The 14,166-nt window shown below is 38.4% G+C and overlaps 1 protein-coding gene across 1 annotated transcript; it reads right to left on the bottom strand.

The window, feature by feature from the left end:
* Window positions 1–490: 490 nt before the first annotated feature.
* On the bottom strand, window positions 491–14,166 carry LOC118417265 (cysteine and histidine-rich protein 1-like). Its single transcript, XM_035822762.1, has 5 exons — window positions 13,904–14,166; window positions 12,306–12,544; window positions 6,903–7,114; window positions 1,792–1,970; window positions 491–1,464 (listed from the first exon to the last, which is right to left on the bottom strand). The coding sequence occupies exons 1-5, from the start codon at window positions 14,126–14,128 to the stop codon at window positions 1,252–1,254; spliced, it is 1,068 nt and encodes a 355-aa protein (XP_035678655.1). The 5' UTR covers window positions 14,129–14,166; the 3' UTR covers window positions 491–1,251.

The following is a 14,166-nucleotide window of genomic DNA, read 5'->3' as shown; positions in this document are numbered from 1 at the left end:
CACTTCCATTATTAGGTTTATTTGATATAAATATGATGTTGGTAAATCATTCCATAAATAAATCAAGCATAAACATTTGGGATATTATCTTTAAAAACACAACACATGTACAACTGCAAACAAAACGGCACTTTTAGCACTAAACGTGTATCATGTGAGAAGCATGCGGGAAACAGTAGAACAGAACCACAAATATGCTACACCTAGAAGATGATACTGCAAACAAACCTAACAAATGAATATTGTGTGACCAAATACACATTGGGAAGACTCACTGGAATTATTAGACAACTAATCTTGAAATTTCACATGTGGTGCCTTGTCCACTGTAATTCGAACATCATATCTGCCATACATGTAGAACCCATTCAACCAATACCTTCTGCAAAAATATTGAATGCCTGGTATTTGGCAAAGACCCTCCTGTGGTACATACATGCATGCTACATGAGAAGTTCAAACATCTGGAAATTCAAAGTAAGCTTTTGAATGCAGAAGACAAAATTGGAGCCTGATAAACGGGAATATTGTCCTGCTAACATTCTGTGCTTAAACTTGTACATGTACCTAATAGTATACATCTGAATTTTAAAGATTAATCCAGAGACAGTAGCTACAGGGTTATTAAAGGAGTCTTTAAGGATAGAATATGTATGTTTATCACAGTCCCTTTCTGACTGCTGTTTCTAGCAGTTAAATATCTAGAAATCTTAGACTAACATTACGATATTTGCAGTTTGTTAGGCAAAACTGCATTCTTTATCATGTTTACAGTTAAAGTATTTCTCTGACATTCTTGCACACATTCAACTGGCTTTACATCAGCATATTGTTAATTTACCACACTGTATTAAAATTTCATTATGGTTTAAAATATATATTACAATATTATGTTGTTGAAACTTAAAATCACTTTACATTACTTGGCTTCGTAGTGAGAGCATTATCATATTTTCTGGATGGTTTGCAGACGACAAAATGCTATCGATGACACAGATGCTGGTAGACTCAGAAATTACAGAATCCTTCTTGTACATGTAATGTTACTTTCTTCACAGTCATGAGATGTGGTTTAGTTTATTTAGGGATTGTTCTCTCTCCATTCTCTGTCTATACGTTGGCAAGATGAGCAAAATTTGTTCCGATGTTTATTGGAGTATAACAAAGCTGCAACTGACTGTTCCACCATGAGCACTGCAAGTACTTCTGAACCTTGAGAATGAACACGAGTATCCACGGGTTGATGCCAGGCTACTTCGGAGCCTGGAACATGAATATCCGCAGGTTGATGTTCCTGGCAGCGAGCAGCTTGTTACACTCGGCGGCGGTGACCAGGGGGAACTCGTAGTAATCTGTCTCCAGGCTGTCCGAGGAGAACTGGAAGCGCTTGACTGCCGCCTCGAGTTTCACGTCATCGTATGGTCCCTTCATCACCAGGAAGTTCATGTCTATGTTGGTGTTCACCTGTGTGTGGGGGGCAATCAGCTCACAGTCATGAAGTGTGTTCTGTATTACCATGGCAAACAAATTAACATGGCTCATCATATTATCTGATCTTGTGTTTCTCAGCAGTAAAGGAAGACATCTGATTTATTTTAAGTTACAGTAACAGTTTTTCACATCACATGCAGCAACAGTGAACAGGTCAGATGAAGTGCAACTTACTATTTCAGGACAATCTCCCCCCATAAAGTGCTGCAATGATTAATACAGAAACAACACATATTTACAGATAGTAAACATGCCAAGCAGTTTGTGATGAAAGCTTGTTACTGTATGTTGAGAACTGACCTTTGACTTGAGGATGATCTGGTAGCTGATCTGGCGATGCACCGTCAGGTTGGGCTCGCGATCGTTGTTGTTGATGCGCGCCTTCACCACCCAGGTCTGGTTGAGAACCGTGAAGCGCGGGCTCTCGTAGTAGAGACGTGTGATGAACTCATCCGTACGGTAGGGGCGCAGCTGGATATCTGTAACACACCCACAGTACACTGGTGTCAGCATCAGGCAAGAGTCATGGTTATACATGGACATGTTCTAACAGCATTCAAATATAACTGCTACATAACACTGCAGGGAACATGCAATGGCATCCATGAAGCTATTACAGAAACAAGTTGATTGCCCATAGTTTCAAGCTAGCTACTTCTAGAGTCCAGATTTTCACATCTTTGCAGCATTGAGTTGTAGAGATCAAATTGCGAAATATTGACCATGAAGATACAAATTTCCAGTAATCAACTAACAAACTTTTTTGATGGGGTTCATTAGAAACTGTTGCCATGGTACATCCAATGTGCTTTGATGCAATCCCTGTTCATTTCTGACACTGTTTGGAGCAAATTTCAAATTCAATTTTCTAGCAATGCAATGTCAATTCTTCATTGTTTAGTGTGCTTAATCGCTTTTCTTTTTCCCAATAAAATTTTTTGTAGGGTCCGTGAGATGGACAAAGGAATGTTTCTCAAATATTCATCACGGTCGTGAAAGATTCAGATAAGTTTAGACTTGCAGAGCTGCAGGTACACAAGCCTTGGGGTTTTCTGCCTTCACAATCTTTCAGCCTCTTAAATTAAAGAAAGAATTGAAGACTTTTCATGCAATTCTTCAAACAGAAATAGTCATGGTTGTGATTTTGAACTTAAAGTAACTTTTAATTTTACTGCATTGAAACTTAGTATAAACCAAAACAAAGCCAGCTTTATAGCCATTTTGTAATTGCTAACAGAGTCTGATTCTTGCCATAGTTTGTATCAAAATAGTCAGCTAGCCACACCCAGCCATTGCTTGTTCCTTGAGTGCATCATGATGAATCATCAGAGTTTATGAGTAAGGATAATGTTGTACATGTGGTCCTGGTCATGTCAAATAGTTCTTATGAAAGCATACCATGATCTTGATACAAATGGCACCAAATGTAAGAGTTTTGTATGTGCATTTTCATGTTAAAGACAGCTTTTATTCAAAAGCAGCTACTGAAAACAGTAAAAGTGTATATTCCAGTACTAATAAAGTTGACCGTCAGCAGGACATTACAGAGATAAAAAAAATTCTGGAAGGAATCTCATTTTATGCATTTCCAGAGACTGAATACTTGTCTGTAAATATGATTTTCCTGAATATCTAACCTTCATCAATGTTCATTGTATGTTGACAGGTATTTGTTGATAATAAATTTTAAAATTCATGCCCTCAAACTCATAGCAACATTCTATCAAAAATGCCCATTAGGAAATTAGGAATCAAGGCAAAATACTGTTTTCCCATAACTGCAACTACCTTTTACTGTACAGTGATTTTCAATAATTTGTATAATGTCATATGCCATTATTTACATTTTAAACTTGCTACTTTTACTCCTAGAAAAAACAGATAAGCCCATGCAATAGGTCCTGGACATAAAAGTACAAATTTGATAATCAGAACAAGATACTACAGTGTGGCAGCTTTTAACTGATATGCAAATACTGATCCAGAGTAAGCAAAGTGAAAATATCCTGTGTTTCAGTATTCTATTATCATACTACTATCTCCAAGTCCAGACCGCTAGCTCCACTAGTCTGCATTTGGAGACTGTTTTTGCTCTAGTGACACATGTGAATCTTGGTAGTAGCAACACATTGAAAAGCACATATTGAATGCTTCTACTTGCATTTGCAGCTGCAAAAATTTTACAAAAAGTGATTCTTGAGCAGTGCAGCAACGTTTGCAAATGATTGATTTTGACATACAAATAAAATTTCGTCACCCGGTCCACATGACAACATTATCCTCAGTTTACCACTCCACACAAGCACGCAAACAGAATAAGTGCTTAACCTAGGATCAATCAACCTTCTCACCACACTCCTTATACTCACACGTACAGATGCCCTCTCATTTCACACAAAGTTAAGGCTTTGTTGGGTCAGAGTGTTCAAGACAGTTTACTTTTGTACAGTTTTCCAGTCACCTCTCTGGGCCTCCGTTGGCTTGCAACTGGCCTTTCACACAAAGTTGTTCAATGCTGATATAAAACACAGCTGCAAAGTAAACGTTGTGTGACATATTCATTACAATGATGTAGGACAGATACTTCACTTTCTTAAGTGAAAAAAGACTCAATACCTTGCTTGGTTTTTGTGTCATGTTTATTACGATAACAGCATATGAGATACTATCTTGGGACGAAACATGTTGTAATTCATGCATAAGTATACTATATATAATTCATACATAAGTATACTGTGTGGCATGTAGAAAATGTTTTCAATGATCTTACAACATGTATGTGAACTGATGTAAAACATGTATGTATGTGCAAAATTAATACACTTACAACATGGCTACTGATTCATGTGAATGATCCATTGCAAAATGATGAGGCTATCAGTAGCATCAGAAAAGAAAGTACAGCCCAAAGTCAGGTGAACAGATGTGGCTACAAAATGGGCATGTATCAACAGATGTTGGTTTGTCTTTTCCTCTCTAGTGTAGCAGGGCCACCGCTTCTAATCCAGATCCTTGGGGTGGATGTTTATATGGAACAAAGCATCCCTCACTGCCGGAGTCAGATGCTGTCACTGCAAGGCCATCAATGATAACTGCCAGAATAGCTCCTTTATAACAGTGAAGTCTCACAGCAAACAAGGTCTTGATGGAATTTTCCTTGATGTCCTGTGTGTCCTGTTTACCCTTTATTCTCTCCAGATGTCAGCACTGACTCTGACACAAGTGTCAGCCACCTCAGATGTACTCAGGCAGAGTGGGCAGTTTAAAGAAAATTCTGCAGGCAGCATTTACTCCATCATTGTTGGCTCCAAAGGGTCCTAAGACTTTGATGGTATACACAGTCCCCTGTCGGCTGGTAGTACTGGTAGCTGTTTTCAAGATGATTCTCACAGTTAAGGTCCATGCCTGTTCCTGGTCGAATGGTCCAGCACCATCAACTACAGGACTATCAGATAACCTGCTGCATGTCCACATGACTTTGGGCTCTCATATCATATTTTCTAAAGATGGTAGACATTACTGTCTGCTGATCAGAGCTTTCACAGATTGTTTGCCTTTCTGGAAACCTTGAGTGAGTTTTGACGATCCTGCCTCTGATGCCTCGTATTGTTCACTGGCTTTCTCCTGTTGAAGTCCTTCAGCCCTTGTAGATCACTTCTGGAAAGATCATATGAGGAAGCCATAGCAGCTGACTTGAAAAGAGTAGCAGTTTTCCATCTTCTGTCTCCAAAATGCTTTCATCTCTGCCCTGCCAGTATACGGGATACTCGGTTAACACAGCAACTATGTCAGCCAAGCCCATCATCCACTGTCTAGCACACCAAGGAACAGATCCTTCAGAGTTGAACATTGTTCTCTGACTCTTGGCATGAAGGCCTCAGCTGCTACCACTCAAAGGATGCTGTGCCTGTGTATAATAGGCTCCTTGAGAATTATGTGATTCCTTAGGAATATGCTAAAATGTATTCTTCTGTGCACAGCCATCTGACAGGTCCTTGCACCACCATCCTGGGTTTGCTGTTGTTGTTAGTAGTTTGGAAGTTCATCACCAAAGGTCAAATTGTGTTCCTCTTTTGATGTACCTTGAGCCAAGCGAGTTTGCAGTTCAACATGAGTAGGCACAGATGATTCAGCACCACGGACAGATACTGCACCTTTTTCAGGTCATGAGATAAATGCTTCAATACTTTTCTAGCTGTCCATCCATAAAAAATGGCCACTTTTGTGTAGGGATGCAACATTCTGTTTCTGTGTCTTGCCAAAAACTCAGTTCTTGCAACAGCCTGCTGGCAGAGAGGTATGGAAATTTGAAAGATCTCTGAAAAAAATTATTTTCTTGCGACTTCTCCAAGGCATCTACAGTACCTTCAATGATCATGGATGTAAGATCACTGCTATCTACTTCTTCCAAACAAAGCAACTTCTGGATGATAAAGCACTACCAGTAATTATACTATTTCTAAGACTTGTCATCCTTGATTGAGATAAGTACATGTAGTTAGGACAGTTGTATACAGGACTCAAGTAAAAGTGTCATCATTCAGATTATATGTTTCCACAAGTTTACTCTTTTGAATGCCAACGAGCACTTTTGGCCAGATGAGGTAACAGATTTTCATAGATGGTGTCTGTAGCATGCAGGTATTATCATTTTTTTATATGTCTACTTTTCTCCATAATGTCAGAGTTTTAAACTCAAAATAACCATTTTTTGTTTGTTTTTAGATTTGGTGTGAAAGGCTTGGTAGATAAATGTTAAATGTACATGCAATATTATCGAACGAATTGGCTACCAAATTAAGTACAGGAATTTTAATGACCAGTAATCATTGTTTGAAGGACGTTGGAGTTAAATCATTTACTTTTGAGTCCTTTTCTGACTACAAACTTACAAGCCCAGAGAATAGCCTCACACTGGAGAATTGTTTACTTGCATTTGCTCTTCTGAATTACAAATTCAGGAAGTCCTATATTCAGCCACTCCACTTAAGGTATGAAGCTGATGGGACTGGTGTAATACATAATATCTTAGCTGAAGTTGATTGTAAAGATGGGCATGTGACAGTAGAACCTGACATCTGCATATAGCAACAACATCTAACATTTTACAGGTTACAAAACCTCAGGCACACGCAGAGAGGTGACAAGTCGTCAAAATGGAGAAAAAAGTTCTGGAACACTCCTGCAAGAAAAATTAAGCAAAGAATGCTCACTCATTTGACTACTTACTATCAAGGTCAATATACTTTTGAACAAACCAAATATACAAGTGTCAGAGGATGAATGGATAGTTGGGTTTCACTTATATCAGTAGGCTCCTTAGTAAGACAACTGCAGACATTTCGTTAGAAAAGAACTACACAAAAACAAGGTACTCAGTAAGTGGAAAGCTCAGCAATCAGGTTTCTAACCAGCGAAGCCAATCTTCTCAAAGGAGAGGAGGTTGAAAATATGGTTGAACAATTCCAGTTCCTCCTTGTGCTTTAGGTCTATTACATCCAAGGCCTCCGTTATGTCTGCCCCACTCTTTTTTGGATGGCAACAGTCCTGTTCGTGTTCTTTGTGCTCATGGAACGGTCCTCTCCACTGGCAGCCAATGCGACGGTACTTGCAATTTGTCAACCTATTGATGTTATGGTTGTTAGAAAGGCATACTTCATTGTTACAAAACGTCAGCAAAATCCATAAGGTCTGCTCTTTGTTTCACAAAGTTGGGACATAGATACACATCTCAAAGTAAAAGTAACAGAGAAAAAGAAAGTCATGGAACAGAAGATGCATGCAACTGAGCTAGGCAAAGTTGCTAAACAGCACGGAAAAATCAAGAGACATCTGTGAATGGAAGCAGAGAATGTTCACTGCACTGTACATGTAAAGGAAAGGTGGGAGTATTAAATCATTGGAAATCACCAAGAAAATTCACTCACTGGACACTTATTTTGTAACCTTGATCTAAGTTTCTATGAGTATGGATTTAAGTTTCACAAAACCATTGACCCATGTTAAAGAAAATAGCTTTACTTCTCATTCTTGTAAAAGTTATGAATTTCAAAGTTATCAAAAAAATATACGAGAAATCAAAACATGGTTGATTTCAGTATTAGAGTAGAATATTGTTCATGACTGTCCATTGTCACTTTATATCTACTATGTTTATACCATGTACTTGCAATTAGCCCTCGGGCACGAACTTGCAAATAAACTTCTGTATTCAAAAAGGCCATTGCATGCAAGGACAATATGCCCTTAAATTTGAATCATACCCATTTGATTTTGGGAGAGGTCACTGTCTTCTTGAACATCCCATGTACCTCCAGGTAGCACAAAACATAATAAAAAGCAAATTTAACTGCTGCCATGCTACACTGGATATTTCCCTCCATGATTTGTTAAACCAATCAACTACTGGATCAGCCCATGCCAGATTCTTGCATTTAATTGATAAAATCACCCTCCCCCATTTTTTAAGAGGAACTGCTCTTTACCTCTTGACTTTAGAGTTAACACAAAATGGATGAACAAAGGCAGGTGGAACGATAGACACAAAGACACACTTTTGGGACTTGGAGCAAAATGACTGTCACAGTGAAATCTCTACAAGTCTGGGAAAAATATTTGGCAGTCTGAAATCTGAGTTTACATACCTTGTCTTAAATTGAATGCAACTTTGAAAGTTGGTCAAAATCACAGGCATATTTTGCGTGTGTCATACTGGTTAAGTATTGATGAGTAGTCAGGAAAAAGCTATCAGTTTCAGTTCAAATGGAGTATAATGGATTTTTTTCAGCAGCAGTAATAATTCCTTATTTTTACCTCTTTAACAGAGGTTAACTTTGAACAATTTGTGTTATTTAAACACTGGAAAGTTCCACATGCATTTTCTGAAACTGCTGCACTGTTGCATGCATGGCTTTGGAGATTTATTCAATGTACACATGCAATACTGCATGTTGCAAAGTGTCTGCTTGAATCAAAATGTAAACATCCATCAGGAACACATGTGAGCCAAACTTAAGACAAAAATCCTTAGTGTGTAAACCCAGAAAATGCATCCTAGATGATAACACATACTGTATTCCATATGACTTCCTTTCATGAGCCACTTTGTGCAAGCTTTCTCAGAATATATTAAGTAGTAACCTCTTCATACTTTTTTGTCAAAAGAGTGTATATGAAAATGTGACAATTTACATTTCTTGCTAAATGTACCAGTATCATCTTATCAAATGCAGAGACAGAAATTGGGTTCACAACCAGTTTGAGTTGCTAGAATTTCAGAGCCTGGCTGAGGTTTTGGATTTGAGTATGAAGAAGTCATTACTTTAATGTGTTTCCTGAAATGAACTGTAGATGTATGTGTCTGTGTGCTATGATGATTCTCAGTGGGGTCATCAGAGTTGCTGGGATTACCACTATTCTCTAGTAGACATCATCATCATCATCATCTTCTTCATCATCATCTTCATCATCATCATCCTCATCGTCGTCATTAGTTGGCTGTTGAGCAGTTGGCCACAGGTTTTACCCACATCCGTTGAGCTGCAGGTAGCACATGTACAGGTATGGCCTCCTGCATCCTTCATCATCTGAAGCATTGGTTCAGGCTGCTGCATCCCGACAGTGCTTGTGGTCTCCAGCTTCCTTACTAAACCCAGGTGGACGGAGCTCATCCCACAGTCTACATCTACATCATTCAAGGTCAGGCAAAATGATGGTTCCGTTTTCTTCTCACCAGCAAGAAGCCATTGTTGTGCAAGTTTCGCTGATTTCAATCTGTAATGTCTGCTGATGACTGACTGCTGATAGCCTGTTGTAACATCTCTTGATGGGCTGCTGCAGCTTCATGGCAGTTGGTGTGGTCATGTCAATTTGTGTTGGTTCTGCATATACTAATCACAATGTGTTGTCAGATGGCTCAAAAAAGGAAGTTTGGCAGTTATGATTTTGTTGTTTCGACAGGCTCGTTTTGATATATGACTTTTGAGATTTCACTGTGATTATTCAGCAAAAATGTATGGATATTGAACCTCTTTGCTCCAAGGTTAGAGTGAATGTAGGTCCTGAGAGAGACCAGAAGAGAAAAACCCACCATCCTTGTTACATTCTACATAACGTACAGTTGCAGTGACACTCAATGCTTCCACAAACAGATGCTGTATAGAAAATAACATGCACCTCATCATCATCATAATCACAATCAAACAGACAGCAATTTGGCAATTGCTAAATGTTCTGTGCTACAAGGTGATGTCCTACTTCATACCTATTGACATTCTCACATTAATCATGTGACAAAATTGCCCTGTCCATGTTGAGTTTATCAGGTCATTTGCACACAGGTGAGCTCAGAAAAAAATGTATACAATGATTGGTGAGTTGCTATACATCCTAAATCTCCTTTCATTTTTTACTGTCATTGTAGTAAAAGGACAAATTGTATTTGCTATTTAACCACTGGTCTTAAGGTTTTGATTTTAAAAAAGTACTTACAGTTGATATCAGGGTTGTCTACAGGACCCATTCCTCTGTTATGGGACGGAAATTTGCAAATGGGATGGACAAAAATTCCAACCTATCCATCCAGAAATCTGAACTTCACCTATCCAGAAAATTTGAACTTCATGACATGAATCTAATAGAAATATATTGCCATATGATTGAAATGACAGATGTCACAGTTACCATGAAAATTGACAGAAAAAATTGCTGTCAACAGCCATGCTGGAAAAAAGTTTGAGTCAGCCCTGGGTGGTATGTACAATTTAAAAGGTTATTTTATTAACCATCTCTTCTACTTTCAAAGATTTTGACATTATTGAACTGATTTAACTGTAATATCCAACACAAAAATTGGACTCACCCAAATTTTCAACTGAACAGCACCAGTCTTTGTCAAGATTTTGACATATTGATGTGTTTTTCTGACATTGTATTGTACCTTGAAAATGAATTCAAATCAAAACAGCATTAAATATGCATGATCTTATTGGTCTTGATAAGTGGGTCACACTGTTTTCCAATCAATATTGGTACAAAACAGTCAGAAACAATGGCATATGTGTTCAGTCTTATTACTCATTTATAATGATAAGAAATCAACCGTATTTACCATGATGATCCAATTGGTATAAAGTTTTTATTCTTTGGGATGACAATATCATGGTATGGCACAAATGTCATTAAAATTTTCCAGTTTGTATACCCTTAATTTTATAAAGACATTTTTAAAGGTCTTCAATAATATATGGACTACTGTTATCATGTTGTCTGCTTTGTTCCCATTTTGATTTGCACAGTCCATCTGAAACTCAAATTTGAATGTCCCCTTTTGAATTATTAACACGTTTTATGTTTATAGTTAGTGCCGGATATATTTTGTCATTTGGACTACATTTTTGTTACAATGATACTGTGAAACAATACTTACACTGTGAATGACATGATACAACCCAGACCAGGACAGAGCAATTTTGGTGGACCATCATCAGGCACCATACATTGTTGGCCACAAATTACATCTGAAAACTTAAGTTATAACAATTTAAAAAATGCAGCACTGTGTTTGCAACAACCAGATAATTCAATCCCCTAAAACTAACATTTACCATGTGCAATATACTCAACACAACAAAAAGGCTGTCAGTGTATGGAGCCCCAGTTATACTGGTAGTGAGTGTTCGGAGCCCTAATTGGTACCCAGGATTTATTTTTTATGCCTCAAGGTGCAGCAAAAATGTGAGAGCCAGATTACTTGGCCAAAATCACATATCTCCCTATATCAAACTAGCCTGATTAAATCTCGCTTATAGCAGCCCGCCAAACATCCGACGGGCAGTTACAGCCCTGGATAGCGGAGTTTGTGTTACACAGACTACTATGAAACCAGTGAGTTATAGTCATGTAGTGATAGAAGTTCTCCTCCTTCTGTTTGAGCCAGGTAGTTATTGAAAAATGGGCTTCACCATTGCATAACTGCTGACAAAACAATTTAAAAAGATAGGAATTAGTCCATGACAAATATAAGTTAAGTAAAGACATAGTAAATTTGAATATTTGGGCTCATTTCCATAATCAATGAGGAAACGTTATATAATATAATAACTTTCTGCCAAAGGATAGGAATTTGTCTTGCAATATAGGTGAAGGCTATCATTGGACGAGGATTATGCTAGTTAGTCTTATTTGCATTATCAATGCCTATCATGCCATCTTAATTTTGCATTATTGAATATGCTGTTTCTGACCATATTTGTATAGTCAATGTGATAAAGCAATAAATTTGTAAAATTTCTAAATATTTCAGTAGGTTGTGAAAAGTCAGTGTCAACAACAATGTTGCTTTCATATTTGTAGTAGCTTTTCAAGGTGCATCTGACACAAAATATGTTTATCCGGTGAGATTTTTAGTTTATAATTTGCTTTTTCCAAACAGCCACAAAAGAATTTTAATGGGCACTTTATGACCCTTTTTGTTTGTTTGTGCCTTTATTTCAACTGGTAATGGTGCTTAAAGCATGAGTTTATTTCTTCAACATTCTTTTTTTCTGATGCTGTTAAAAAATGTAACACTATAAATCTCAGCAATAGGAATCTGGTGAGGATATAATCATATACTAGTACCTTCTGCAACTTAGTGAATTTCTGGCAGCTGCAAACACAGTGTTCTAGACTGTAAAATCAGTGTATGGTGCTACTTGTGGGTTCAACAGCAGTGGTGTGTTTTACCTATCAAATGTCGGTGCAGGTGAACATACAGCAGAGGGCTTGGGCACAGGGTCGTTTCTCCCTGACCCACATAGACAGACATACTGTACCTGTCCTGACACTCCTCAGTCTCATGTTTCTCCAGCTTGCTCCGAGGGTACTGGCAGCTACAATACTGACAGTTTGCCGGCAGCTCGCTTACTGCCTTCTCCACAGCCAGGTTGCGGGAGCAGTTCCCGCGACTGATGTCCGTGCGACATCCCGGGCAGGACGCCTGCTCGTCCTTCAGCCTAGCATCCGCTAACAGGTGTGTAAAACAGCCGGCACACATCAGGTGTCCATTTGTACACTGGGGAAAAGTAAAAATAAAGAAAAATCATGTCAAAATTGCAAGCTATTGGTAGCAAATTTGCAGATTTTTCATGGCAATTTTAAATTCCTCCAGAAGTAGTTTCAATACAAGCAGCACATTTTTCATGAAGCACTTTTCATGAACTGTTTCCTTCTAAGGAAGATATGCAGCAATGAAAAATATTTTCATGTAATGAAATTATCTAAAACTGAAGGAAAGCACAGCAGAGACACTGTGCAGTCTTTTTTCCCCTCCTTTCTGCTTCTGTTTGTGTGTGTATGTGTGTGTGTGCACGTGCGCACATGCACGCGCGTGTGCATTAATGCATAGCTGCTGTAATACAGTACTAAGACCTTGTAATCAAATGAAAAGAAAATGTGCCTAACAATTTGCAAAATAATATCCAGTCACTTGAGTAGTTCTTATTTGGCATATCTTATTACCTGAAATTCTAACCTTCATCAACGGAAAAAATGGTTTACAAATCTCGTGTATAGTTTGTCATCAATTCTTCATGTTGGTAAGATGGTTTTTTGTTGTGTTTTTTTTTCATTCCAATCAGCCTCCTTTGTCATTTGTAATAGATTGTACCAATTCCCAATACCCCTCAGCTTCAGCCATGGCAGTGCTGCATCAAACTACCATTGTTTGTTTTTCACCATACAATAAGACAGGTTTGTTGACAGAATGATGTAATCCCTATCACCTGGATCATGTGACCCAAATTCTAACACGTGATTGGTCAGGTCCAACCAATCAGGAGGGTAAAAACCTCCAGGGGGACAAGCCAAGCCAGGGGTTTCATCATCACAACAAACTGTAACCCAAAGCATACAAATTCAGTATTCACTGTATTCAGTGAATAAGAATAGAATTAAGTTGATTACATATGATGGTATTTGCCACAACTTCGGCCACAGTTCCCATAAATGAGTCTCACCATCATAATGCATTTTCCAAATTAGTAAATTCTGCATTTTCAGCATAGTTACAGTCAAGGCCAAATGAACCATCCTAGCTCACAGACAAATATGGTAAGATAACCAAAATTCTGAGGAGCCCAAATATAGCACTGTCAGCATGTGAAATTACCGCCCATGGTGACCTACAAATATTTAAATTAGTCTAGCTTGACTGCTCAACTGGAAAAGCAAAACATTATGACATCACCGGCACAAATAACTGGGGAAAAAACAGAGAACAAGATGTGCATAAGTGCATAACACAGACAAAATGTACATGCAAAGGAAAGAACGATGGAGGCATTGAAAACATTGTTTGCTTTTGATTTCGCACAGAATGATTATGTGCATCAAGCAGATGGAGTTTGATCGGAATTTGTTTCCGAGACCGAACCTGGTAAACAGCAGATTTGGGCAGGTCCAGGCAAACAGTGCAGCACAGAATTCCGTTCAGTCTTCTCTCTAGTCTGTCTTCTTCCGGCCGCCTACCGTCCCCGTAATCCTTCTTTGCCCTTTTCTTGACTGGTTCGACGATTTCCACATCTTCTTCGCGAGAAGTCGACGGTTGTTCGGAACTTTCTTCAATCTGCGGCAGCTCCTCCCCTCCGAGGTCAGCCATTTTTGTTGTTCTGTGACGTCAGATATTTCGTCATAGAT

This window comes from Branchiostoma floridae, chromosome 6 (assembly GCF_000003815.2).
Source record: "Branchiostoma floridae strain S238N-H82 chromosome 6, Bfl_VNyyK, whole genome shotgun sequence".
Classification (NCBI taxonomy): Eukaryota; Metazoa; Chordata; class Leptocardii; order Amphioxiformes; family Branchiostomatidae; genus Branchiostoma; species Branchiostoma floridae.
The sequence above is the reverse complement of the archived record's forward strand: the minus strand, read 5'-3'. Positions and strand labels throughout refer to the sequence as shown.

Bases quoted from the DNA above. Each gene is read 5' to 3' on its own strand.
- LOC118417265 (XM_035822762.1), bottom strand. From the start codon at position 14,128: ATGGCTGACCTCGGAGGGGAGGAGCTGCCGCAGATTGAAGAAAGTTCC. The intron at 7,115-12,305 runs GTACAGTATGTC...TAACATCAATAG, and splicing joins ACTGAGGAGTGTCAGGACAG to GTTGACAAATTGCAAGTACC. The intron at 1,465-1,791 runs GTCAGTTCTCAA...CCCCACACACAG, and splicing joins AGATCATCCTCAAGTCAAAG to GTGAACACCAACATAGACAT.